General features: G+C 37.4%; 1 protein-coding gene across 12 annotated transcripts in view; it reads left to right on the forward strand.

The window, feature by feature from the left end:
- The window catches only part of NUBPL (NUBP iron-sulfur cluster assembly factor, mitochondrial), a 402,628-nt gene that overhangs the window by 208,797 nt on the left and 167,201 nt on the right, over positions 1-26,630 (forward strand). For all 12 annotated transcript variants that reach the window (XR_008618647.1, XR_008618646.1, XR_008618649.1 and 9 more), the window contains exon 8: positions 10,044-10,129. Coding sequence is in view for 4 of the 12 variants with exons in the window: in XM_055088378.1 (XP_054944353.1) it covers positions 10,044-10,129 (86 nt within the window). In the remaining 8 variants the exon portion in view is untranslated. The remainder of the gene's footprint in view (positions 1-10,043; positions 10,130-26,630) is intronic.

Consider the following 26,630-nt stretch of genomic DNA (forward strand, 5'->3'; position numbering starts at 1 on the left):
GGGAGGGAGGGAGACACAGGAGGGAAGAGATATGGGAACATATGTATATGTATAACTGTTTCACTTTGTTATAAAGCAGAAACTAACACACCATTGTAAAGTAATTGTACTCCAATAAAGATGTTAAAAATAAATAAATAAAATAAAATAAAAGAGGTTCTTTTTGGCGGGGGGGACGGATAGTGAAATGTTGTGAATTACAAAGAGCCTTTATGTGAACTTTGCATTTCTCCAAGCCATGTTGAGAATGAAATTAAGTGTTTTATACTTGTAAAGAGACATCCTTTTGCAAAATTCATGGAGGCAGATCTGTACAAGCAAAAAGACTTTCTTTCTGAATGCTAATTAGCAACTCTTCGTATGTGTTCAATTTTGTTCCATGGGATGGATGACAAGCTTATTATAAGAAACTTTAAAGAAAAAAAAAATCCTCTTATTTGTGTTAAAATCGTGTAGCAACAATAGTGATAAATGTGTTGACAGTAGTATTAGTGGCTAATGATTTAAATTTGAGCTTACGTGGACTACTGAATCATTACATACTGCAAGTACCTTGTAGTTGTAGTAATTGCTAGAGGGAAAGGAGACAGAATAGAGGGTGGCAAATAACCAGTTACAGTCTTTGGATTTACTCTTGTCTTGTTGTACCTGCCAAGGGGAAAAGCCAAAGTTATCAGTGCTGGTTTTGTTTTGTTATTTTTCTTACTGTTTTTTTTTTGTAATACAGTTTGCTGAGTTTTTGCTTGTTGTTTGTTTCACTTGTAAATTAGTTGGTGCCATATATTGAATTGGGTAGATTCCATTGTTGACTTCCAGGTTTTTGGTTTTTTGTTTTTTAATGAATAGTGATGAACTCTTGGGAATTATTGAACACTTAACTGCTCGTCCATAATGGAAGAGGATTAATATTTATTTGAGGAACAAGTTCCTTGAAATTTTTGAAAGTATATGCACTATGCTAGTATTTGAATTCTAATAAATGTTGCCTAAAATATTTTTCTTCCTTCCTTTGCTTCAACTAAGATCCTCTGTATGACTATCTGAAGACTATCTCAATTTGACTTTAACTCTTGGAATTAAGAGTTTATGCCTCTCATGAAATCTGTGAAGAGTATTTTTGTTTTTTGAGAAACTGGAGAGTTTTAGTAAGTTATTCATATTAAGGTGCTATATTAGTCAGGGTCCTGGCTGGTAAGCGATGACACATCTTTAAAGGAATTAACAGGGTGGGTTTAATGAAGGGACTAGTTACCGAGGTGTGGGCAGCATTAAGGAAACCGACAAGAGATGGTGAAGTACCCAGAGACTAGGGACAGTAGGAATTTTTACTGTCTCTCTGCCTGAAGGGGCAGAGAGTGAACTGTGTCAGTGGGACTTGGCAACTGCTGAAGCCATGGAGCAGGGGCTGCCTGTTGGGATTTGTGGCCACAGAGGAACAGAGCCAAGGGCAGAACTCCTGCAAGGCAGGGAGGGAGCAGTTGTGTGTGGTACTAATAGTACTAGAGCCTCTTTCTCCTCCCACAGCCTCCTATCCCGCTGGTACCTCCTACTGGCAGATCCTTATTGAAAGCCAGAGGGTAAGGAAACTCAGGTGATACAGTCCACAGAGGTCAGCTACCTGGGCACTGATCAGGGCAGAGAATGAAGCAGAGCTTGAGGAAGGTGGAGAGGAAGGAAGTGGAGCACAGCAAGTGGAAAATAACGGGAAGTTTTTTTTTTCTTCATGATCATCATTACTGTGAATTAGTGACTTGTAATACATGAAATACAAAGCAAAGATTCCTGCTCTCTAAAAGTTTGAAACTAATACAGATATCAGTAGTACAGTCAAATTAGTGAAAATCCATGCTATCAGAAAGCAAAATTTTACTGTCATCAAATTAATGAATAGAATATTTATATTGGAGATAAACTCTGATGTCAGTATATTTTGTTGCAGTGGGGAGTAATGGATAGAAGAGTTTATTCTGATAGGGTAGAGTTATGAAAAAAGTTATCCTTCACTTTATTAAGTAAAGATTGATTCAGGAATAAAACTTTTGGAAATGGTTCTTATAAGAGAAGGGACAAAGACTGAACACTCGCAAGGGGAGCAACATGATCCCATCTTGGTCCTCTCTCTTTTTCTTCCAGGGGAGGGCAGAGAAAACAGCCAAGTAGTCCTAGTATGGGTCCCGTCTTGATTTCTTTTCTATAGGGAGGGAGAAGCTACTGTATATGGCAGAGTAGTCAGACAACATGTTAAATATCCATGGGCTCAAGAGAAGCTGCACTACCAGACTGGCATTACATTATGAAAATGAGGCAATACCCTTTCTTCCTGTCTGGACTCTACAGATAGAAGGAAAGCCAGAGGCTCTTCTGCCTCTCATTCACTTAAATGAGATGGGGTGGGAATTTTAAATTAAGCCACCTTAATATTTCAGTCATCGTTTAAAGTGAAAGGCATTTATTGCTTGTGAAAGGCATTGGGCCTTTTGCCACATTAACTGAACTCCTATTCACTTATGATAGATTCTTGAGAAAAAGCTGTACAAGTCCACACTAGTATTTTCCCCACCAACAGCAGTTTGGCCTCAATTATCTCTTTTACAGTAATACTCTTTGACTGCCAATTTGGACAGTAGTTTTTATAACATGAAAACCTATTGGGGTTGGGAGAATCAGAAACTTACTGTTGCCATCGTTAAATAAGTAAAAGACCATGGGCCATATTTGGCTACTTTAGATTTTTGTGCTGTTTTTCCCCTACATTTTATAATTTATAATTACCTCAAATTGTAAAGCTTGAAACATGCTTGTACCTAATAGGTGGTAGACTTAGGTCATAGCTTTTCCTGGTATTCAGAGTTAGTAAATCTTCATTATGTTTTCAGTTTGTAGTGTGAAACTTTACAGGAGACAGTCAATTTTGGACTTCTTCCAGGTGTCTTTCCATGCAGGTGTTGGGCAGGATTATAATTAATGGATATTTGGCAACGAATCGCATGATGTGGAAGAGAATTATTGTTTTATCCATCAAATTATAAAAATTCTTTCCAAAATAAATTTGTTTTGTTGTTAGACAAATTGTAGTCAAGGGTTAAAGACTAGGAATTGTATTCTAATGTTTTATCCTTTTTTTAAAATACAATTTTATTTATTTTTATACAGCAGGTTCTTATTAGTTATCTATTTTATACATATTAGTGGCCAATGTTTTATCTTTAAGGACACTCCTGGCACTCAGTCTGAAACTTCAGTCCTAGTTAGATGGGAATCAAATTATAAAGCAAATACTGATATAATGCCATTGGTTAATGAACAACAATGTTTCCAATCTAAATTTAAGAAGCAGGGCTCTTTTATTTGGGTCAACATATATTATAGGTAGAAGTTATAGTATGTTAGTTAACAGTTCAAAGAAATAGCCCTAGAATTAACAAGTTTTGAACTATGACATGGAAAGACCCAGGATTTTAAAAACTCCCAAATGATTCTTATATAGTCAGCTTTCAGAATCACTTTGTCTAGACCAGCTTATCTGATGTTTGAATTCCTTGATTATCTAGGCTGTGTTTGGATGGGATGCTTCTGATACAGTTCATTCAGTTTTGTCGTTGAAGAATTTCTAGGCATTTTCTTCATAATATGTCTGACAGTTAAAATTCCTTAATATCTTAAGTTCAGTGAATAGTTAATGGCCAATGGGTAGTCAGATTCATATTAGAAACTACTTTTAAATCTATTAAACATTTATATGTAGAAAAAGTACAAGTCCCACAGTCTATCATTTAAAAATTTTTGCACTTTGTCATAGATGTTAGAAATTTGATCAGAGTTTGATGTGTAGCTCTGAAGAATGTCTTCACGTCTTAAGTATGACAGTATTTGGAAATGGAGCAAAGCTTTTCCATGTAAAGTCTCAGCCTTTATTTCCTGAAATACACCTGGCTAAATAAAGTTAAGGTAATCAGGGTATAGCAGTTCTCCTCTCTGGAGTTTATGTTAGAGAAAGAATATGTATAAAAAGGAATGTGTTTCATTATTAAACAAACAGCCTTTGGTGGTAGCTCACTGTGAGCATGGGAAGGCTGAGCTTTATGTGCATCTAACAGAATTTGAAATACAAAATAGTAAATCTAAGAGCCCAACATGAACAGACGCTCACAGAAGAGCAAAAGAGTTCTCTGAGTCGCAGAGAAATATGTGTACATAAAGTAGGCTCCCCTAGGTGTTTACTGATCAACATAATGATGGATTCAAGACTGGAGAGAAGCCAGGATTTTATCTTAACTTTACTGAAAATATCAGAAGTGGGGGGAGGATGAGAATGAAAGAGAGAGAGAGAGAGAGAGGGAGAGAGAGAGAGAGAGAGAGAGAGAGAGAGCAAAGTGTGAGCATAAGAGAACTGTTTGGTTCCAGCCCAAGCTCTTTAGAATCTCCAGAAGCTTCACCTGTCCCCAGTGGTTCACAGTGAATGTGGTCTGGATCCCCTGATGAATTCTTTGTTAGCATCATTAAGGTGAGGTGATTGGAAGCCTGTTGACTCCATTATTGAAGAGCCAATCTTTATCCCTAAACAGCAGATACGCATCCAGATTCCTTTGACAAACTTGAATTCTTAATTAAGTTCCAAAGTGCAAGTACTCTCTCTCACCAATGACTTTGAAATACTGTGCTTTCCACTAATTATTGTGTTTTATAATTCTTTTTGGTAGCAATTGACATAATTTCCTGTAACAAAATTCATTTCTAAAGTGAGCAAAATGATTGATCTTTAAATTAATAAAGCATATCCCCTTTGTGACTGTAGTCAATTCTCTCTCTCCTCTGCTGGAGTGGAGCATAGAGTCCAAAACAGTGATTCATGAAAGAATTACTTATATTCCCTGTTGAAACACAGTCTCTGGGAACATTTGATGTGACTTTACCTTTTTAATTATGTTTTACTTAATCTGGTACTAATATTAGTGGGCATTCCTTGATATTAAAGCAAATAATGTTTATAATTCAGGAGGTTTGGGAGTTGTAGAGGAGAATGACAGGGGAGAGCTAAAAAATACCAATCTCCTTTGTAGTCAGTAAACAATTGTGTTTATGTTAAGCTAGCAGAAAATGATTCTTTTGTGCAAGTATCTTTAAATAAATCAAGGAGCATCAGTAGCAGTAAATATGAGAGCACTGTGAACATTAAGAATAGCAGTTGATTTCTTCTTTTAAGTCTTAGTTGACTTTACACTGACATGCTCAAGGACTGTATAGAATTACTCATCCAGGTATAATTATGGGCAGTTTCTGTTGTACATTTTTATTAGGTTCCAGCACTGAAGTTCTCAATCACGCCTGGGAATTGGATACAATTTATGCCTTGGAGACTTCGAATGGCATAATTGAGTAATTCCACACTGGTATAATTATGATCAGCCTAACATCTGGAATAATCAGTTTTAAATGCTTAACTACTCTGAACTCTGACCCAAATCCAGATATGCAGTTTTTTCCTCTCAGTACTCAAGAGAATTGGCAATTAAGACAATACTCAAAATAATTATTTTTTAGGATGTTTACATATTTGCCAGAATCCGATAGACACCTAACCTCTTACAGGAAATCTCAGCTGATAAAAAGCCCTTACACAGATTACAACTTGGAAAATAACACTTAAACAATATTACTTAATTATTTGCACTTAGACATTTACTCTAGACAATGGATAGAAAATTCTCCATGGGATTCTTGAGATGAGTGTTTTATGATACTGTGTTTTTACCCCCAGAAAATAATTCATTTATTGCAAACTAAACATTCTCTTTGTTGCTATTAGCATTCCTTATGGTCAGTAGAGGGAGCACAAGTTTTCTAACAAAAACCATCACGAACTGAAGTGACATCATCAGTGATGGTATAAAGGGGAACATCTAGGCTAGTTCATATTGGTTCGTGTTCCAGGGTCCCTGAGAAAAATTAAAATTTATTAAGTAGAAGGCAAGAACTATAGAGATAAACTGTAATATCAGATATGGAGACCATGTTTTAAGTTGAGATATAGTAACAAGAAAAAAAATCGACATAATTCCTTTAATGTTTAAAAATATGTGTTGTGATGCACAGATTGGCTAATGATTAATTTTACTGGAGGTTTTGTTTGTCTTTTGTTCACTTTATTTCTTTATAAATTCCAGAGGTCACTTTAGGGGTGTCTGAAATGGTTACTTGTATGATGTACTAAAATTTGGTATAGCAAAAGAGGTGTGATTTATGCATGAGCCAGTTATGTTTTTGTATTTTTTAACAAGGGCTAGAAATTTTTTTCTCAGAAGAGCATTCTAAAGACTGACTGCATTGTGATTAAGGACTTAGTTATTAGCTAAGAACATATATTTCAGAAAAAAAAAACTTACAAAAGTCTTTCATAAATGTGGCTGGTAGTTCCAATGGAATGTTTACATGTTTTGTGAACATTTGATGGGACGTGGAAGATGATCGTTGTCCTTGTCAAAAAGTTACTATAATATATGAGTGGTGCTATTTAGATTACAAAGAAACTCAGGTGGCATAGATGCTTATTTGTGATACTGTGTTAGGGTTAAGTACAGAGGAAACCAAGTCACTTTAATCCCTCTCTCTGGGGTCTTATAGCTATAAAAATAATGTCACCAAGTATTTCTGTAACAGTTTTACGTTCTTTTTTAAAAATGAGACAGCGCTTTGAAATTAAATAGGACCAATGGAAATAGGGTCATTTTATAGAGAAGTTAATTGAGATGTATTGAGATTTAGTGAGCTATTCAAGATTATATAGTACATTAGGATAGTCAACAAAACCAGAATCCAGAGCTTTTGACTCCTGGTTCAAGGAGTTAACGAACTAAGAGTTCATACAGTTGTAGTCTAGAATGATTTGAAAATATAGGAAAATTATTTAAACCCTGGTCCTTTGTTAAGTGCGTGTTTTGTGCACAGCATTGTGTTATTACTTTTGTTTGATAAAAAATTGAGAAAAATCATAACCATCCATGAAACTATATTGTGCAGTGGTAATACAAATAATGGACAAAGGGTGTTTCAGACAAAAAATGTTTATATTATATGAAAACTAAAGGTACTTTTTAGGACTAATGCAATAGAAAACTCCCTGCATACTAGTATATAGTTATGAGAGAATTTGGAGGAAATAGCCAAGGAGGTTTTGCTTCCATGTGAAGAGAATGGCTCTGAGATTGATGGGCCATAATTTTTGGAGGAGGTAGTCTTTCACACTTGCTTAAATAGGATTACTGAGGCAGTCAGGTTGAACAGGGGTGGTTTTGGAAACTATAGTTAAGAGGGAATGCTAAATCATACAATCAGAGAGCTAGCTGAGACCTTGAAGACTGTCTGTCCTTGCACTAATTTTACAGCTAAGGAAACTGAGACCTGAGTGATTCTGAGTTATTTGCCCAAGGTTAGTCACACAGGTGGATGGGGGCAGAACTGGAATTAGTTCCCCTCCAAATGCCTGTATATGATAACAGAATCTAGAAGCTGGCAATTTATGGAGATACATTGGTTGTAAAGAGTAGAGTTGAGTACACTTTCGCAGAGAGGTTATTTCCATCAATCTTTAAAAGAGGGTAAAGAGAAATGTTAATTCATTTTTGGTTTTTTTGGGAAGAATAAATCAAAATAGGAGAATGTAGTGATCCATGGAACAAATTGAAAAGTAGGATGAGCTGCCTGATGGCAAATATGAAAATGACCTTGCTAGCAACTTCTAAGACATTTTTATTAATAACAATAAGAAAGATAACAAAAATGGTGTTACCAACGCAGCTACCATTTATTGAATGTTTACCCTGTGGCATCATGTCAAGTATCTTATGTACATTAGTTCATTAAATTATTGCGCCCTGTGACCTAAGTATTACTATGACATTTTGTAGATGAAGAAATTGAATCTCACAGAGGTTATTACCTTAGTCAAACCGGTAGTCAGCTATGGAATAAAAATTTGAATTCTGATTCTTTTTGAATTCCAAAGCTAGTGTTTCTTAAACTTGACTAATGAATAGACCCTCATTCTAAAGGAAAATAATCTGCCCCATGCTCCAAATAGACTTATTTTTATTATTAGACTACTTTAAGCATAAACACAGATTCCTTAAACTTATAGCTCTTATATAATTTTTAAAAACAAAAAATAAATTAAATTCAAGCAAACTTACAAGGTCAATAAAATTCAAATTAATGACATTAATATGAAAGATGAAGTTTTTGCTGAAATGAAAATACCAATCGCAAGATGAATTTGTAGCTAAATACTGTTGCACAACTGTTGGTGGGAATGTAAATTGATACAGCCACTATGGAGAACAGTATGGAGGTTCCTTAAAAAACTACAAATAGAACTACCATATGACCCAGCAATCCTACTACTGGCATATACCCTGAGAAAACCATAATTCAAAAAGAATCATGTACCACTGTGTTCATTGCAGCACTGTTTACAATAGCCAGGACATGGAAACAACCTAAGTGTCCATCGACAGATGAATGGATAAAGAAGATGTGGCACAAATATACAATGGAATATTACTCAGCCATAAAAAGCAACAAAATAGAGTTATTTGTAGTGAGGTGGATGGACCTAGAGTCTGTCATACAGAGTGAAGTAAGTCAGAAAGAGAAAAACAAATACCAACTGATTTTACAGTTTGGGGAAGCAGCTGCATAGCACAGGGAGATCAGCTCAGTGCTTCGTGACCACCTAGAGGGGTGAGTTAGGGAGAGTGGGAGGGAGAGAGACACAAGAGGGAAGAGATACGGGGATATACGTATATGTATAGCTGATTCACTTTGTTATAAAGCAGAAAGTAACACACCATTGTAAAGCAATTATACTCCAATAAAGATGTTAAAAAAGATGTTAAAGACTTATTGCACAGTTCTTCTGAGTTTGGCATGCCTATATTGCTACATGCTTTGTGAGAACTCGGTTCCACTTCCACTTTCCTCTATTCTTACTTTTTGAAATTATCCCTTTTGACAGTACTCTTTAATAGTATCATTTGCTTTTCACTTGGTGCCATCAGTTATTTATTGTTAATTATACCTCTGTTCTCATTAGCTGTGACAAAGCACTGCCAATTTGATGGTTTGGATGCTGAAATGTCATGGCAGTGTATATTTAGTTATAAGATGATGGTCATCCAGGTGATCTGGGATATGTTCATTTTTTTCAGTTTATCATCTAGAAGAAACCACAAAACTTAAGAAATTCATAGAGTCTACAAGTCATGACCAGGTCTCTGGTGTTTTCCACTTACAGAAAAAATTGCACTGCCCTTTCCCTCAAAACTCTCAAAACCATCTGGTTTCTGTGAGATAATGGTGGAGACCTAGGAAAGCCTCAGTCTCCATCTACTCTCAGTGCTGCCTTAGTTCAGGCTACCACTGTTTTGCATCTGAATTTCTGCCACAGCTCCTAGTTTTACCCCACCAAACTATTCTCCACAGTGTATTCTACACTAGTGAGTTTTCAGTAATACAAACTTTTAGAACTCAGCTTAGCTATCACTTCTTTCTGGAAACTTTGCCCCATTTCTTCTTATCACCTTCGCTATCCTCTCCCCTAGATTGAATTAGTTACCTTTCCTTTATTCTTGTTTTATAACTCCATAACATCCTAGGCCTACCTTTATTAAAATGCTTAGCACATTGTGTTGAATCCTTAATTTTTGGGTCTCCCCAAGTAGGGTGTTAGGTTCTTAAAAGTGAAGCCTACCTTGTGCATCTTTTACATAGCACATTGTCTGAAAAGGAGGAAGGTTCTGATGATACAGCTGTGATCTTGAATCACAGGTCAGTTGTAATTTTAGGAGTGAGGAGTCAAAAATAGGCAAGAGCAAAGTAGACATTTCCTTGTCTTTCCCATTCATGTATGTGAAATTTATACAAATTACCTAAATAGTTAATATAGTAGACTCTTCTAGTGTGTAATCAACATAATTTTGGAAGTAATCTTTCCTTAAGGAATTATATGATAGCATCATTTTGCTGTCTTTTTGTTTTCTTTTGGTTAGGAGCTGTGATTGTCTCCACGCCCCAGGACATTGCATTGATGGACGCACATAAGGGAGCTGAGATGTTTCGAAAAGTCCACGTGCCTGTAAGCATTTACACCTTCATTGTTGCAAAAATCTGAAACACTTCTAACTGAAAAAGCAAATCATTGAAAAATACAATCCAAATTTTAATTTAGTTCTGTGCAAAAATCTGTATGAACACCCTACTTCATTTTAATGGTTACTCTAAAAATACACATATAGGTGCAAACATGTATGCATGTTATATTAATCAAGGAGAATTCTAGAACATCCTTCAGGCATGAATTTTCTGAACAAGTACTACCTTTCTCAACTATTTGTAGCTATCACTGAAAAAAACATAAGAGAATTTTAAGAAATTATTTAGGTAGATACACTTGAACAGGTCACTGATGGGAAACAGGTGAAAAAGATAACTTTTTTCCTTCTGTCTTCTACAGTTTAACTCATTTGTAACTTACCATTTTCTTGAAAGTATCTAAGAATTTTGTATACAAAAATGGCCAAAGACTAAAAAATATAAAAATAAGAGAAAGGACAATTAAAATCAGGTGGAGTCACAAGTGAAGTCTGTAAATAACTTGCATGCCATTAGGGGACTTAAATACATGCTGGAAGTATGCCATGAATTTTCCAGCAGCCATGGGGAAAGAAACATAGGACCATTATAAAACTGTCCATTCCCATGAGGTTAAAAGAAAGAGCTTGAAGCACTATTTACAGTAGCCAAAACATGGAAGCAACCTAAATGTCCATCTACAGATGAATGGATAAAGAAGATGTGGTGCATATATACAATGGAATATTACTCAGCCATCAAAAAGAATGAAATAATGCCATTTGCGCCTACATGGATGGACCTAGAGATTATCATACTAAGCGAAGTAACTCAGAAAAGGAAAGATAAATACCATATGATATCACTTATATGTGGAATCTAAAGTACAATACACATCAACATATCTACAAAACAAAAACAGACTCAAAGACATAGAGAACAGACTCATGGTTGCCAAGGGGGTGGGGGGGTAGGGGAGGGAAGGAACAGGTGTTTGGGATTAGCAGATGCAAACTGTTATATACAGGATGGATAAACAACAAGGTCATACTGTATAGGACATGGAACTATATTCAATGTCCTGTGATAAACCATAATGGAAAAGAATATATATATGTATATGTATGTATGTATAACTGAGTCACTTTGCTATATAGAAGAAATTAACACAACATTGTAAATCAACTATACTTCAATAAAATTTAAAAAAAATAAAAGCTTGATGCTCAAGAGAAGCAGAGGTGAGAGAAGAGAGGCATAACTCTCTAGGTCCTCAGAAATAAAAGAAACCCTGTATGTAATAAACACATTTTTGTCACCTTTGTAACCATAAATAGAGGGTTCTTCCTCCTAGTGTGCCTCATCAAAATCAAGTGGACTTGTGCCAGAGAGTGGTTTAGAACAAGTATTTCAGTAAGAATCCAACATGATGCTTCCATCTCTATGGCTCCTAGTGGCCTTGCTTAATTCAGGGTTAGATTTTTGAGCTTATAGAGCAGAGCTTTTTGTTTTTATTTTTATATTCCATGATGGTTTATTACAGGATATTGAATATAGTTCCCTGTGCTATACAGTAGGACCTTGTTGTTTATCCACTCTATATATAATAGTTTACATCTGCTCACCCCAAACTCCCAGTCCAAACCACACCCCCAAAATCACAGGTGTGTTCTCTATGTCTGTGAGTCTGTTTCATAGATAAGTTCATTTGTGCCATCCTTTAGATTCCACATATAAGTGATATTATATGGCATTTGTCTTTCTCTTTCTGACTTATTCTACTTAGTTTGATAATCTCTAGGTCCATCCATGTAGGCACAAATGGCATTATTTCATTCTTTTTGATGGCTGAGTAATATTCAATTGTATATATATACCACATCATCTTTATCCATTCATCTGTCAATGGACATTTAGGTTGTTTCCATGTCTTGGCTTTTGTAAATAGTGCTGCTATGAACATTGGGATGTGTGTATTTTTTGAATTACAGTTTTGTCCAGATGTATGGCCAGGAGTAGGATTGCTGGATCATATGACAACTCTATTTTTAGTTTTTGAAGAACCTTCATACTGTTCTCCATAGTGGCTGCACCAACTTACATTCCCACCAACAGTATAGGAGGGCTTCCCTGGTGGGAAGAGTCCGTGGTTGAGAGTCCGCCTGCCGATGCGGGGGAACGTGGGTTCGTGCCCCGGTCCGGGAGGATCCCGCTTGCCGCGGAGCAGCTGGGCCTGTGGGCCGTGGCCACTGGGCCTGCGCGTCCGGAGCCTGTGCTCCGCAGCAGGAGAGGCCACAACACTGACAGGCCCGCGTACCACACACAAAAAAAACACAACAGTATAGGAGAGTTCCTTTCTCTCCACACCCTCTCCAGCATTTGTTATTTGAAGACTTTTTAATGATGGGCATTCTGTGATGGTATTTCTTTGTTAGTTTTGATTTGCATTTCTCTAATAATTAACGATGTTGAGCATCTTTTCATGTGCCTATTGGCCGTCTATATGTCTTCTTTGGAGAAATGTCTATTTAGGTCTTGTGCCCATTTTTTTTTTTTTTTTTTTTTTTTTTTGCGGTATGCGGCCCTCTCACTGCTGTGGCCTCTCCCGCTGCGGAGCACAGGCTCCGGATGCGCAGGCTCAGCGGCCATGGCCCACGGGCCCAGCCGCTCTGCGGCACGTGGGATCCTCCCGGACCGGGGCACAAACCCGCGTCCCCTACATCGGCAGGTGGACTCTCAACCACTGCGCCACCAGGGAAGCCCTTCTGCCCATTTTTTGATTGAGTTGTTTGGTTTTTTTTTATTGAGTTGTATGAGCTGTTTGTATATTTTAGAAATTAAGCCCTTGTCAGTTGTATCGTGTGCAAATATTTTCTCCCAGTCCATAGGTTGTCTTTTCATTTTGTTTATGATTTCCTTTGCTGTGCAAAAGCTTGTAGTTTGATTAGGTCCCATTTGTTTATTTTTCCTTTTATTTCTTTTGCCTTAGGAGACTGACCTAAGAAAACATTGCTACAGTTTATGTCAGAGAATGTTTTACCTATGTTTTCTTCTAGGAGTTTTATGGTGTGATGTCTTATATTTGTCTTTAAGCCATTTTGAGTTCATTTTTGTATATGGTGTGAGGGTGTGTGTGTTTTGTTTTTTTTTTTGCGGTACGCGGGCCTCTCCCGTTGCGGAGCACAGGCTCCGGACGCGCAGGCTCAGCGGCCATGGCTCACGGGCCCAGCCGCTCTGCGGCATGTGGGATCTTCCAGGACTGGGGCACAAACCTGCATCCCCTGCATCGGCAGGCGGACTCTCAACCACTGCGCCACCAGGGAAGCCCGAGGGTGTGTTTTAACTTCGTTGATTTACATGTAGTTGTCCAGCTTTCCCAACACCATCTGCTGACTAGACTGTCATTGTACATTCTTGCTTCCTTTGTGGAAGATTAATTGACTCTAGGTGTGTGGTTTTATTTCTGGGCTGTCTATTCTGTTCCATTGATCCGTATGTCTGTTTTTGTGCCTAGAGCAGAGCTTTGTAGACTGTAGCCAGGGATTAGCTTCAGAGGGTCTCATGATTCTCTCTCCTTCCCCATCCCCACCAAATTGTACACTTTGTGTTTGTTTTGGTATGGAGAGAATTCTTCAATGAGAGCACGATGCAGTATAAGAACCAATGATGTATTAGAATGAATAGACTCTCAGGGAAGCTTTTGTAAATGTTTTTATCTCAGGGGAGCTTATGAAAAGTATAAAATTGTAGAGTAGTGGAGTTGAGATGATCCTCTTCAACAAGTACCCGTTCTCCCTTGCCAGTTAGTGCAGACCTGTACACAGTTGGTAAGCCATGGAGCTCTGGATGGATCAACATGCCCTTATGAAAATTGAGGACCCTGGTAAAGATGATGCCTGTGTGCTTACCTCCTAGGTGATCTGAGGGTATTCTCACTAGCAGGGTCGGAAAATGTTTGAGGGCCTGATTTTGTATGAGGATAAATGAGTGATAAAACCCCCCATGGTGTTCTGTGTTTGAAGTTTAGCGTGGAAAAATTTTAAAGCAATGGTAACCAAATGCCCATTTCAGATAGAAAACTGTCTCAATGGAGCACTTAGTTGAACAGTATTATTTCCTATTATGCCCTCCAAGATAAACTAGATGCAAGTAATACCTACTCAGATAACTAAATAAGATTACTTATATGAGATTTTAAACTATAAATCAGCAAAAAGTTAGAGAGAGCTATCCACCAAAAATTATGACAACAAATAATTCATAATCCTTCTTACTACCACTTCAAGGTCAGGATAATAGCCATTCTGTCAGCATTTAAGTGAATGCTTAGCTTCTCATTCTGTAAGATGAGGGTGGAGGCATGTGTCCAGCTCACTCTAAAGCATCATGAAATCCTTGAGAGAAAAGTTTTTAAAAGAGAAGAAGCCAGACTTTTGTTAGGTGGGTGCCACTGAAGGATAAAAGTTGAGGCTGTCAGCGAGGAAGTATTCCAGGTGAAGGATCTTGGGCTGCATAAGTCTCATAGGACTAGTGCAGGATTAGTTATGGAGTAAAGGAGCTGTTTGTGATCTGAAAGTGGATGTTGGAGTGTAAGTTTGCAGAGTCGGAGCGGTCCTGGGTCACGACAAGGTACAGGATATGGTTGCTCATCGATGTGTGGGGCTGAAGTGGAGTGGAAATGAAAGTCATTGGAAATGCATACTCCCTCTATTATTTTTTGACTCTTCCTGTACCTTTATTATAGCCCTTGTTTTTCACCCGTTTTAGTTATTTGCCTTCTAAACAGCAAAAATTTGAAAAAGAGGTAGAATGTCTTAATCATCTCTTAACCTGCAGAGCAATACAGGTGCTCAGTAATCTTTGCAAGTGAATGAGTGAGAACTTTCTAGCAGAGAGCTCTGTAAGCAGTTGGAGGACAGCTACTGTACAGCTGCATTGTAAAGGGAATCCGGCTTCCAGTAGGATGTGGATTTGATGACCTCTGAGATCCTTCTGGTGCTCGGAGTCTGAAATTAGAAAGTGTTCCATAAATGCAAAGGAGAAATGTTATGCCTTGTGTATACCACTTTATTTCCTTTTTTTCCTGGGTTTTAGTCTTGCTCTCTGTTTTTTTCTTTTGAAGTGCATTAGTTACCATGGAAACAGTGATGTCTTTGGAATTCATTGGTATGGTCAGAGTTTATTAATGTCTACAAGAACATTTTGAAGTTAATTTAAATAATTTCTTAAAACTCAAGGCTCAGATAGGGAAAGGAGAAGAAGAGATGACTGTTAAATTCTCTGTTCTCTGCCGGAAATGATATCAACTCTGCCAAATCCTTGATTATCTCAGTATTTGTAGATAGACTATTTTTTTTAAATAATAAGAATTTTTCAATCTTACACGTTTTTAATGGTGACTACTTTATGTGCTGTGTCATTTTCATCCATTTTTTTTAACATCTTTATTGGAGTATATTGCCTTACAATGTTGTGTTAGTTTCTGCTGTATAACAAAGTAAATCACCTACCTATACGTATACATATATCCCCATATCCCCTCCCTCTTGAGTCTCCCTCCCACCCTCCCTATCTCACCCCTCTAGGTGGTCACAGAGCACTGAGCTGATCTCCCTCTGCTATGCAGCTGCTTCCCACTAGCTATCTCTTTTACATTTGGTAGTGTATATATGTCCATGCCACTCTCTCACTTCGTCCCAGCTTACCCTTCCCCCTCCCCATGTCCTCAAGTCCATTCTCTCTGTCTGCATGTTTATTCCTATCCTGCCCCTAGGTTCTTCAGAACCTTTTTTTTTTTTTTTCTTTATCCATTCATCTGTCCATGGACACTTAGGTTGCTTCCATATCCTGGCTATTGTAAATAGTGCTGCAATGAACATTGTAGTACGTAACTCTTTTTGAATTGTGGTTTTCTCAGTGTATATGCCCAGCAGCGGATTGCTAGGGCATATGGTAGTTCTATTTGTAGTTTTTTAAGGAACCTCCATACTGTTCTCCATAGTGGCTGTATCAATTTACATTCCCACCAACAGTGCAAGAGGGTTCCCTTTTCTCCACACCCACTCCAGCATTTATTGTTTGTAGATTTTTTTGATGCTGGCCATTCTGACCAGTGTGAGGTGATACCTCATTGTAGTTTTGCTTTGAATTTCTCTAATGATTAGTGATGTTGAGCATCCTTTCACGTGTTTGTTGGCAATCTGTATACCTTCTTTGGAGAAATGTCTATTTAGGTCTTCTAAATCCATTTTTGGATTGGGTTGTTTGTTTTTTTGATATTGAGCTGCATGAGCTGCTTGTATATTTTGGAGATTAATCCTTTGTCAGTTGCTTTGTTTGCAAATATTTTCTCCCATTTTGAGGGCTGTCTTTTCATCTTCATTTTTGTTGCCTTCTTCTATAAGGGAAAACCAGGCACCTCAATTTGGAGCCCTTCCCGTACCATTTGAACTTTTAGAGTCATAGGGATTTCACTATCCAGCGATTAATCCTGTGTCAGTTGCTTTGTTTGCAAATATTTTCTCCCATTTTGAGGGCTGTCTTTTCATCTTCATTTTTGTTGCCTTCTTCTATAAGGGAAAACCAGGCACCTCAATTTGGAGCCCTTCCCGTACCATTTGAACTTTTAGAGTCATAGGGATTTCACTATCCAGCCCTTTCTTCTTAGGTAATCTCCTTTCCAGCTCCCGAAAAGTATATTAAAGTATACTCTCTTATTCTCTCTGTACATAAGGCATCACTTAGTTAATTTTAATTCAATAAATAGCTATTAGTTTATTCTACAAATATATGTTTACTTATATTGAGTGCCTTCTATAAGCCAAGTACTATGGTAAGCTCCATTGGTGATTTTTAAAAAGGTGAGGATGAAGCCTTTTTCTTTTTCCTTAAGTACGTTATCATTTTGTAGACTAACTCCATTATGGTGCAGGGGCCCTAAATTCTGAGGGACGTGAGAATACTTTTCTCTGGGCCATCAAGGAAGGTTTTCATGGAAAAGCCATGTTTTTTTTGTTTGTTTGTTTGTTTGTTTTTAATGTCCCTGTAATTTTGTGCATGCTGGTCCCTTCCCTGAGAAGCCATTGTCAGTTCATATTCATTTTTCAAATCTCTGCTCAGGCATTACATCCTCTAGGAAGCTTTTCCCAAACTACCAGAAAAGGTTAATAATTTTTTCTCTGAACCATTTGAACATATATCTAGTTTGGGGCTCTTATCCCACTACAAGTTTACCTGTCAGTCCCAACAGAAGAATGTGAGCTCTTGGAGGGCAAGAAACATGCCTTAAAAATCCTTAAATGTTCACTACCTGGAATATAGCATGCATATGATGAATACTCTCTATACTGACATTTGACCTGGGATATAATGCCATCCACAATCTGCTATTCCCACCTCAAGGCCGCTCTGACTGGCGTTATCTCTGCCACAGGCAAACTGGTCGTCTTTCACTTCTGGAAGATTTCCATAGTTTCTCTTCTCATGGACTTCAGCATGCTGTTTCCCCATCTGAGAACGCTTTACCCTCGCTTTTCACCTGTAGCTCCTTTTTATCCTTTCGTGCTTAGATTTTTTTTTTTTTAATTAATTTATTTCTTTATTTTTGGCTGCACTGGGTCTTCATTTCTGTGCGAGGGCTTTCTCTAGTTGCGGCAAGCGGAGGCCACTCTTCATCATGGTGCGCGGGCCTCTCACTGTTGTGGCCTCTCCTGTTGCAGAGCGCAGGCTCAGTAGTTGTGGCTCACGGGCCCAGTTGCTCCACGGCATGTGGGATCCTCCCAGACCAAGGCTCGAACCCGTGTCCCCTGCATTGGCAGGCAGATTCTCAACCACTGTGCCACCAGGGAAGGTAGCCCCCTTTGGTGCTTAGATTGAACAGCTCTTTCTCTGGGGGACTTACCCTGACCCTGTTGACTAGGTAAGCTCTTTCTAGTGTATGATTTAGTAACACTCTGTTTCCACTTTTGTAACTGTTTTCACATTTTGTCAGTACTTTCACATTTATAGTGCCATAAGGTCAGCTCCAGCCACTGACCCCCTTCTGTGTTCAGAACATATAGCTGTTCACTAAATATATACTGAATGAATGAGTGGAGGAGGATTTTCATAGGTATATCACAGGACTGGGAAGGGACAGAATTCAGTCTGAAAAGAATCAGGAAATCACAAGTGTTCAGGGTTGTTCAGTTTGTCTATAGCTAAAGTAATATGTTTGGATATGTCTTTGCTAGGCCTAGGTTTAGTCAAGCTTTAGACACTAGACTGAGAAATTTGGATATTCTTCTTGAGATTTTTAGAGGCGTCCATAAAGAATGCTGGATTGGAAATAGACAAAATTAGAATGGAGCTTTAAAAGGATTTAATCTGATGGAGATGAATAGAAAGAATAGGAGCCAGGAGAGTGTGGAGGCAGTAAGGAAGCATTAGCAATGGTCACAGTCATTCACAGTGCAGGTTGTGACCCACAAATGAGTCAGGAAATCAATTCAGTGAGAGATGTAACCAAAGTTTTTAAACAATATCAGGGTAAATTGCCCTTAGGAAGAGAAAGTGTTATTTCATAGGGATATGGTCTCAGTCATAAACATATATACGTGTGTTTTTGTGTCAGATCAAGATGTCAAATATTTTTCTTATAAGACAGTTTTAATAAGTTGGGAAAACACTAGTGTAGGTGATAGGCAGTAAGGGTCTGATTTAGAGTAATGGCAATGAAAATGGAAACAGAAATAAATGTAATTGACATTTTGAAAGAAGAATAGACAGGCTTGGCAATTGATTACATAGAGTAGGGTGGTTAGAAAAAAAAAGGCAGAAATCAAAGGGATTTTGAGAGTTATGCTGCTGTTAATAAATCTACCAGGAGCTAGTTTTTTACTCAGGTTGACAATGAACTAGAAATAAGAGGTTAGATTCTCAGTCACACATCCCTGCCCTATTCTCTAAACGTTGTGATTTAAAACTGTTTGGCAAGGAAGAGACTGGTAGAGAAAATGATTTGTTGTTGGCCTTTTTAGTACTATTCACATCACATGACGTATGTGACTGTCCCTTCTCCTCACCGAACCAAATTTTTTATTTATCTGTATATTTGTAGCCTCTTATACACAGATTTTTAAAAGCACATAGAGAGCTATATTCTTCAAGTATATCTTTTATGGTTGCAAATTAAATTACATTAGAAATTGTATTATAATTTTAAGGCAATAGGGTACAGCTTACAGAGGCATTTTTACATAGTAGTTAAGAAGGGTGAGCTCAGGAGTCTGAATGCTAGAGTTCAAATCCTAGATCTGTCACTTTGTAGCAGTATGACCTGAGCAAGTTACTTAATCTGTGCCTCAGTTTTCTCATTCATGATATGGGAATTATAATAGTATTTCCCTCTGGGTTGAGGTGAGAAATAAGTGAGGGCTTAGTACAGTGTTTGGTACAATCTAAACACTCGATGTCAATATAATGTTATATAATTAATGTTTCTTATTATAATTGCTATCATGAAACATAAATTTATAGTTCATAGGTGTTTTTGTATTTGGCCTAGGTATTTTGACTAGTCTCTTTATTTTCTAATAAGAATTTTAACAAGAAATTTTTTAAAATCTAGATAAATAGTGTCTTTGAGATCTCCTTATTTCTTGAGTATTTTAGTTGAGCCTAAATTGTTCTCTAGATTTATTAAGTTGTTAAAGTTATTTAGAGTCTAAAATTCTGCATTATTTAAAATTTGCATTATTTAATGTCAGCTAATTGCTGTCACAAGTAGACCTCAAAATGTATAATGATGCAAATACAATAGACGCTTATTTCTTGCTCATGTAACAGTATTAGTATATGAACAGGTGAGCATGGTGGCTTTCTTCCACAAAGTCATTTAGGCTGTTGGAGCCTCTGCCATTTTAAAATGTGACTTCTAAGGTCACCATTGGGCCATCCTCATTTGAGCTAGCCAGAAGAGAAAGACAATACAGAGGTATGTCGTGGGAGCTTTTTATGGATGAGGCCTGGTTGTGGCACACGTACTTACACTCTCATTCCCCCAACTGAAACTCTGTTATGTGATCACAGTAATGTTTCTCAAGGAGCCTGAGAAACATAGGTTAGCTATGTGCTAAGCAAGGAAGATGAGACCATGGATTTTGGTGAGCAGCTAGCTGTCTGTGCTATAGTTGACGTGGCAACAAATATATTAAAGCCTAATGCTGGTCACTGAACTTTTTTTTTCTTATAATTAATTTTGAAAATTCTAGGGACTTCCCTGGTGGCACAGTGGTTAAGAATCTGCCTGCCAGTGCAGGGGACACGGGTTCGATCCCTGGTCCGGGAAGATCCCACATGCCGCAAAGCAACGAAGCCTGTGAGCCACAGCTACTGAGCCCACATGCCGCAACTACTGAAGCCCACGCACCTAGAGCCCATGCTCTGCAGCAAGAGAAGCCACCGCAATGAGAAGCTTCGCACCGCAACTAAGAGTAGCCCCCGCTCGCCACAACTAGAGAAAGCCCGTGCGCAGCAATGAAGACCCAACACAGCCAAAAAAAACAGAGAAAATTCTATAACTATTTCAGCCTTTCAAATAGTTAATTATTTTATAAAAGAGAGATAGGAATTTTGCTTTTGATTTTAGCCAGCAGGTTTTCTTTTCCTGCTGGCTAAAAACAAAAAAACAAAGAGTCCTACTGCGGTGTGGATTTTGTGGTATTTATTTGTAAGGGTTAATTATATTGTCTCCTAAGAAAAATTAGATGATCCTAGAACCTAAAATAGTTGATTCTTATCAATGTTTTCTTTCCGTTTTCCATTTTCATTACCAAAGACCCTACAAGTTGTTCTTAGTGATGAGGATCAGAATTGTAGCTTATTCTTTTTCTGGCACAGTCACCATTCATGGCAGTAGGTTATCCATTTGGACCAGGAGTTTCACATCTTCACCCTTGAATGCCTTCAAAACTTATGTGTTCATCATATCTGTCTCGGAGCTTGTTCAGCATCTAGTTTGTCTTTTGGACCCCAAAAGTTCTATTTTCTTTAATACCTCAAGCCTATCTACCTCACAAAACGATTTTAGAAATAGGTAATCTTACATGAAAGTGGAGGCAAGTGACACATTTATTCTTTTCATCCTTGAGCATAGTTTTTTCCTCTACAATCATCAAGTTGTCTCACTTTATTCTTTGAGACATTTAACACCTTTGATGTATTTAGAGAATCTTTCACTATTGGCTTTGCAGGCCTTGGAAGGTGCTGTTAGTATTCTTTCTAGGAACGCTATTTATTAGTTTGCACATGATGTATCGCATGTGGCTTCCTTCTTCACAATTGGGTAATCTTTCCACTTTTGAAAAATGACTTTTATTCATTGACAACCTTTATAAGACTGGGTAGGTAGCATTCTGCATCTCGTCCATAGTTGCATCTTAGAGACTGAAGATGTTTGCTCATTTTTGTCTTTCTCTAGCATCTCTCAGAAGTCCATGTAGCTTTAAACGAGAATGCTGTTCTATGTGATTTATGTGAATTAAACTAATGTAACCCTCACAACAGCCCTGTGAAGTAATAACATTATTTTCCCCATTTTGCAGATGAGGAAACTGTAGTACAGAGAGGTTAAATAATGCTCATAAGGCTACCCATCTGTTTAGTGGGCCTCTGGGATCCTGTCCTAAATGGTCTGCTTTCCAGAGCCCACATTCTTAATTGCTATTTCTGTGGGTTATCTAGAGTTGAGGTTTAGTAACGTGAATGTCATAGAATATCACAGCATGAGAGATTAAGAGGAGTCTCCTTTAAATTTGCTTTCCTTTGGGGTCCTGATTGCCTAGGGCAAGTAAAGACAGAAAATTGGTGGATCGAAAAATGGGGAGGAGTTAAGGGGACCATAGGTTCTGTTGACAGTCAGGAGAGGTATACTGAGGGTGTTAAGGGAAAGGGGAGTTTTATAGCCAGCAGAAGGGAATGATGTCTGAGGCTCGGCTGCATCAGTGAATGATGAAGATGGTTCACATCAGGTCTTCCCTTATAACTGTGCTCTTAATTACTATTTTAAATCTCCCCACTGAACTGGATTGACTGGTCAATAGTTTTAGGCCATCTAGTTCCATGAACAAAATCCTGCAGTTCATTTACTTGTCATCTGGTTTTGCGACTTCCACACATAGACCCAGCTGATTTGAATTTTGGCTCTGTTATTCACTAACTGTGTGACCTTGAGCAAATAATTTAGCTTAAGTGTTTTGTGACCCATCTCATAGGTCGTTGTGGCAGTTAAGTGAGATTACATGTACAGTACTTTGCACATGACATTGTGAAGGGTAGCTCTGAATGTTATTGTTACAGTGGTAGGTTTTAGAGATCATTACAATCCCTCATTTTAGAATTCAAGGCATGGAGAAGTTAAGTTGTACTTCATGTATCCAGAGGTAGTTAGTTGGTCCCTGAGAGGAGAATGAATGCAGGCCTCCCCATTAATTGTTTTTTCCATTACCAGACTACTTCTGAAAGAGAAAACAAGAACACCCATCTCATTTTTTAAAATTATAATATCTGTACACATGCTTCAAGGAATATACCAAAAACTGGTTCAAGGCTAATGGAGAACTGAAAAGCACTTGTGAATCTAATCAATTTCATTTGTTATTATTCATTCTCTATTTAACAGTGAGTTTTTCGTCTTCATTTTTTCTTAAACATAGCTCTTAATCCTTGTGACAGGTTCCAACCGGCAAGAATTTAACCTGATTGTAACCTTGAAAAATTGGATTATATAGTAACCTGAAAATCTTGCTCGTTATGTACCTGAATCTGGGTTTAAAATGCCAAGAAGAAATTAAAATTGGGGTCTTTTGAGCCTGCTTAATTCAATACATTTAGACACAAAAATCCAGTATTTCAGGGCAATGTTGATATTTCAAGACAGTCAGTTTTTTAAAAGTTAATAAAAGAAGTACCCTCCTGAACCAGTGATGGATTAGAATAATGTAAGAATAACATGCTAAAGGTTTGTGGTGGCTGATGTTAGACAGGCATGTAGCATTTACTTTTTTCAGTAAAACCAGCTGAGGTAAAAAGAAAAAAGGATCTTATACTTTGATGAGACATTAAAAAATGATTGAGCATGCTTACAGCTGCGTCTCAGTGGTATTATGTAAATTAAGCTATGGCAAAGCAACTGTTTTCTAATGTTTCTACCATCAAAGGATACACAAAATAGCTCTACAATAAACACAAACAGCTTAACAACATATAAAGTATTCACACAGTATAAGGCTTTTTTGGGAAGTGAGGGTAGGGGGGGTGGTCGTGTAGATATGTACAGTTTCCTATTTAAAAGAAGAATTTTTATGAATAACATTGTAATATGGGCATTATAATCTTCTTTCTTATTACATTAGCTACCCCTGTTCAAAAATAATTGATTATAGAGGACTGCTCTTAAATGAAGAGGGCAGTGTTTTCTAATCTTTTTAATACTGGAAGCTCTCTTTTAAATTTTCCTCCAGCTAACCCCATGTTTTGAAAAAGTTGTTCAGCCACATAGTCTGCATATCTTAGGAAGTAATTTATTTTCTCTTTTCTAGTTAAATATATGTATGTGTATGACTGTTGTATGAGCTTCTGAACAGAAAGAGATAACCACACATGAGTGTTAGCACACTCAGTTGATGTAATTTCAACTAAAAGCAAAGAAAGTTGACAGTTTATCTGTCCTGAATAGTCTTAAAGGTAAATGTTTCATTTCTGTTCAATTTTTTAAAATATTCATAAATCACAGACCTTGATAATTTTTTTTTTTTGGCATCTTTAGGACCTTAGAACAACATTAGGTAGGAGAACTATCAAAATAAGTTCTACAGGGCTTCCCTGGTGGCGCATTGGTTGAGAGTCCGCCTGCCGATGCAGGAGACACGGGTTCGTGCCCCGGTCCGGGAAGATCTCACCTGCCGCGGAGCGGCTAGGTCCGTGAGCCGTGGCCGCTGAGCCTGCGCTTCCGGAGCCTGTGCTCTGCAACGGGAGAGTCCACAACAGTGAGAGGCCCGCGTACCGAAGGAAAAAAAAAAAAAGTTCTACAGTCAGCCTTTAGTTGTCAACAGCAGCACTGTCCAAGGGAAATATAATTCAAGCCACAAATGTGATTTTAAAGTTTTTAGTAGCCATTTTTTTTTAAATAGAAAAAGACAGATGAAGTTAATTTTAATAGTATACTTAACTAAGTATATTGAAAATACTGTCCTTTCAGCATGAAATCAATATAAAAATTGAGAATCAAGAAAAAAGGAATTACATTTAAAAATACTAGGAATTCTGACAATTCAGTAGGAAAAGAACCACATAATCAATGGAAAAAATAGACAAGAGACCTGAACAGATACTTCACAGAGCAGAATATACAAATGACCAATAAACATGTAAAAATATGCTTAACTTCCTTACTAATTTTGGCAACACAAATTAAAACCACAGTGCACAGGAGAGCTGGGCACAGAGGCAGAATGAGAACAAACTGGAAGGCACCTGTACCTCTGCACATTTCTGTCACCACCTCTGCCCACAGTAAACCTTTAGAGTGTAAGGCCTAAGCCTACACCTTCCCTTCCCAAATCTCATGCCACTTTACCTGTGGTGAACTTTAACCAGGAGCCATATAAGGAAGATGATTCTAGGAAATATAGTTCCTGGTATAAACAGATTGACAATTGAAAATCCAGCATAATGAGGCACTACTCCATACTTACTATACTTGCCAAAATGAAAAAAGCCTGATGATACCAAATGTTGAAGCTGTGGCATAGCTGGAGTTCTTGTTCATTTGCTAGTGGGAGTATAGATTGGTAGAACTTTATTGGAAAACTGGCGTTTTTTAAACTGAAGTTAAATATGCATAACGTAATACCCAGCAAAAAAGACATGTATTAAAACGTTCATAGAAGCATTGTTTATAAAAATCTGGAAACAACACGGATGATCTAACAAGAGAGTGCATAACTGTGATATAGTCATCATGGAATCTTAGGACTCACTGAAAATGAACTACAGATGTACATGGTTTAGCTGGATGAATCATACAGACACAAAAGAATACATTGCATTATTACATTCATATCAAATTCAAGACAACAAAATTAATTTATGGTGTTAGAAATCTAACCACCAGGTTGTTAGTTTATACTTTTGGCAACATGTTTTGAAGAGTGTACAAGGAGACTTCTAGGGTGCTGGCAATGTTTTATTGACAGCATCATGGTAACATGGGCCTGCTTAACTTTATAAGTCCATTCAGTCATGCACTTGTGATTTGTGTGTGTTCATGATACACTTCAATGAAAAAACTTAAAGAATAGCTTGTAAACTCTAAAAAATTATTGAGATATTTTACATTTTTTAAATTATACTAAGTCCTTGATATCCAGTGTGTATTTTACACTTACAGCACATCCCAATTCAGATTAGCCACATTTCAAGTGTTCAGTTGCCACATGTGAACTAGTGGCTAACTAGTGGCTAACTAACATTAGACATTGATGGTCTAGAACTCCATCATTTCAGAGCTCTCTGGGCTTAGGCTTTTATTTCAGTTCTTTCCTTGGAGTGTCATGTGGAAAGAATAGGGGATTGTTCTTCCCAAAGACCTCATCTTAGTTTTACTGCAACCTCTCTGTTTTTATACAATATTTTCTGTTTAAAACAGATGGTTATTTCTGTGTGCAGGTTCACAGGATGACCAATAAAACATCATTTTGGTTTTTTGTTCTTTATTGCTTTATTGGCTGCTGTTCACATGACCACCTTTTTAAAAAGCAAACATTTTATTGAAGTCTGATATACATACACAAAAGGGCATAAATTGTGAGTGTATATGGCTCAATGAATTTTTGCAAAGTGAATACACCCATTGCTTATATTCAAGAAACAGAACATTACCAGTACCCCAGAAGCTCCTGCCTTGTGCCACCTTCTGATCACTACCCCCAAAGTGGAACCCAAATTATAACACCATAGATTAGTTTTATCTGTTTGTGAACGTAATATAAATGGAATAATAAGTATATATAATAAGTATATACTTTTGTGTGGCTTCTTTTGCTTAAAATTATGTTTGACAGCTTCACTCATACTGTTGATATAGTTCTCTCATTCTCATTGCTGTGTAGCATTCAATTGTGTGAATATACCACAATTTATTTGTCCATTTTACTGTTGATGGACATTTGTGTAGTTTTTCATTTTTGGATAATTAGTTATGAACACTTTTGTAATGTCTTTTGGTAACTGTTCACATTTTTTGTTAATGTATAACAGAGTGGAAATTCTGTGCCTTAATATAGGCATACGTCACTTTAAGTAGATAACTACCAAACAGTTTTCCAAAATGGTGTACCACTTTACACTCCACTGATGCTATGAGTTTTAGTTGTTCCATGACCTCACCAACATTTGGTATTTGGGTTTTTTTGGGGGGGGTTGGGTTGCTGTAGTCATAAGGACGTTTTTCTGTTCTATCAGGTCTT

Source organism: Physeter macrocephalus, chromosome 11 (assembly GCF_002837175.3).
Source record: "Physeter macrocephalus isolate SW-GA chromosome 11, ASM283717v5, whole genome shotgun sequence".
NCBI classification, from domain to species: domain Eukaryota; kingdom Metazoa; phylum Chordata; class Mammalia; order Artiodactyla; family Physeteridae; genus Physeter; species Physeter macrocephalus.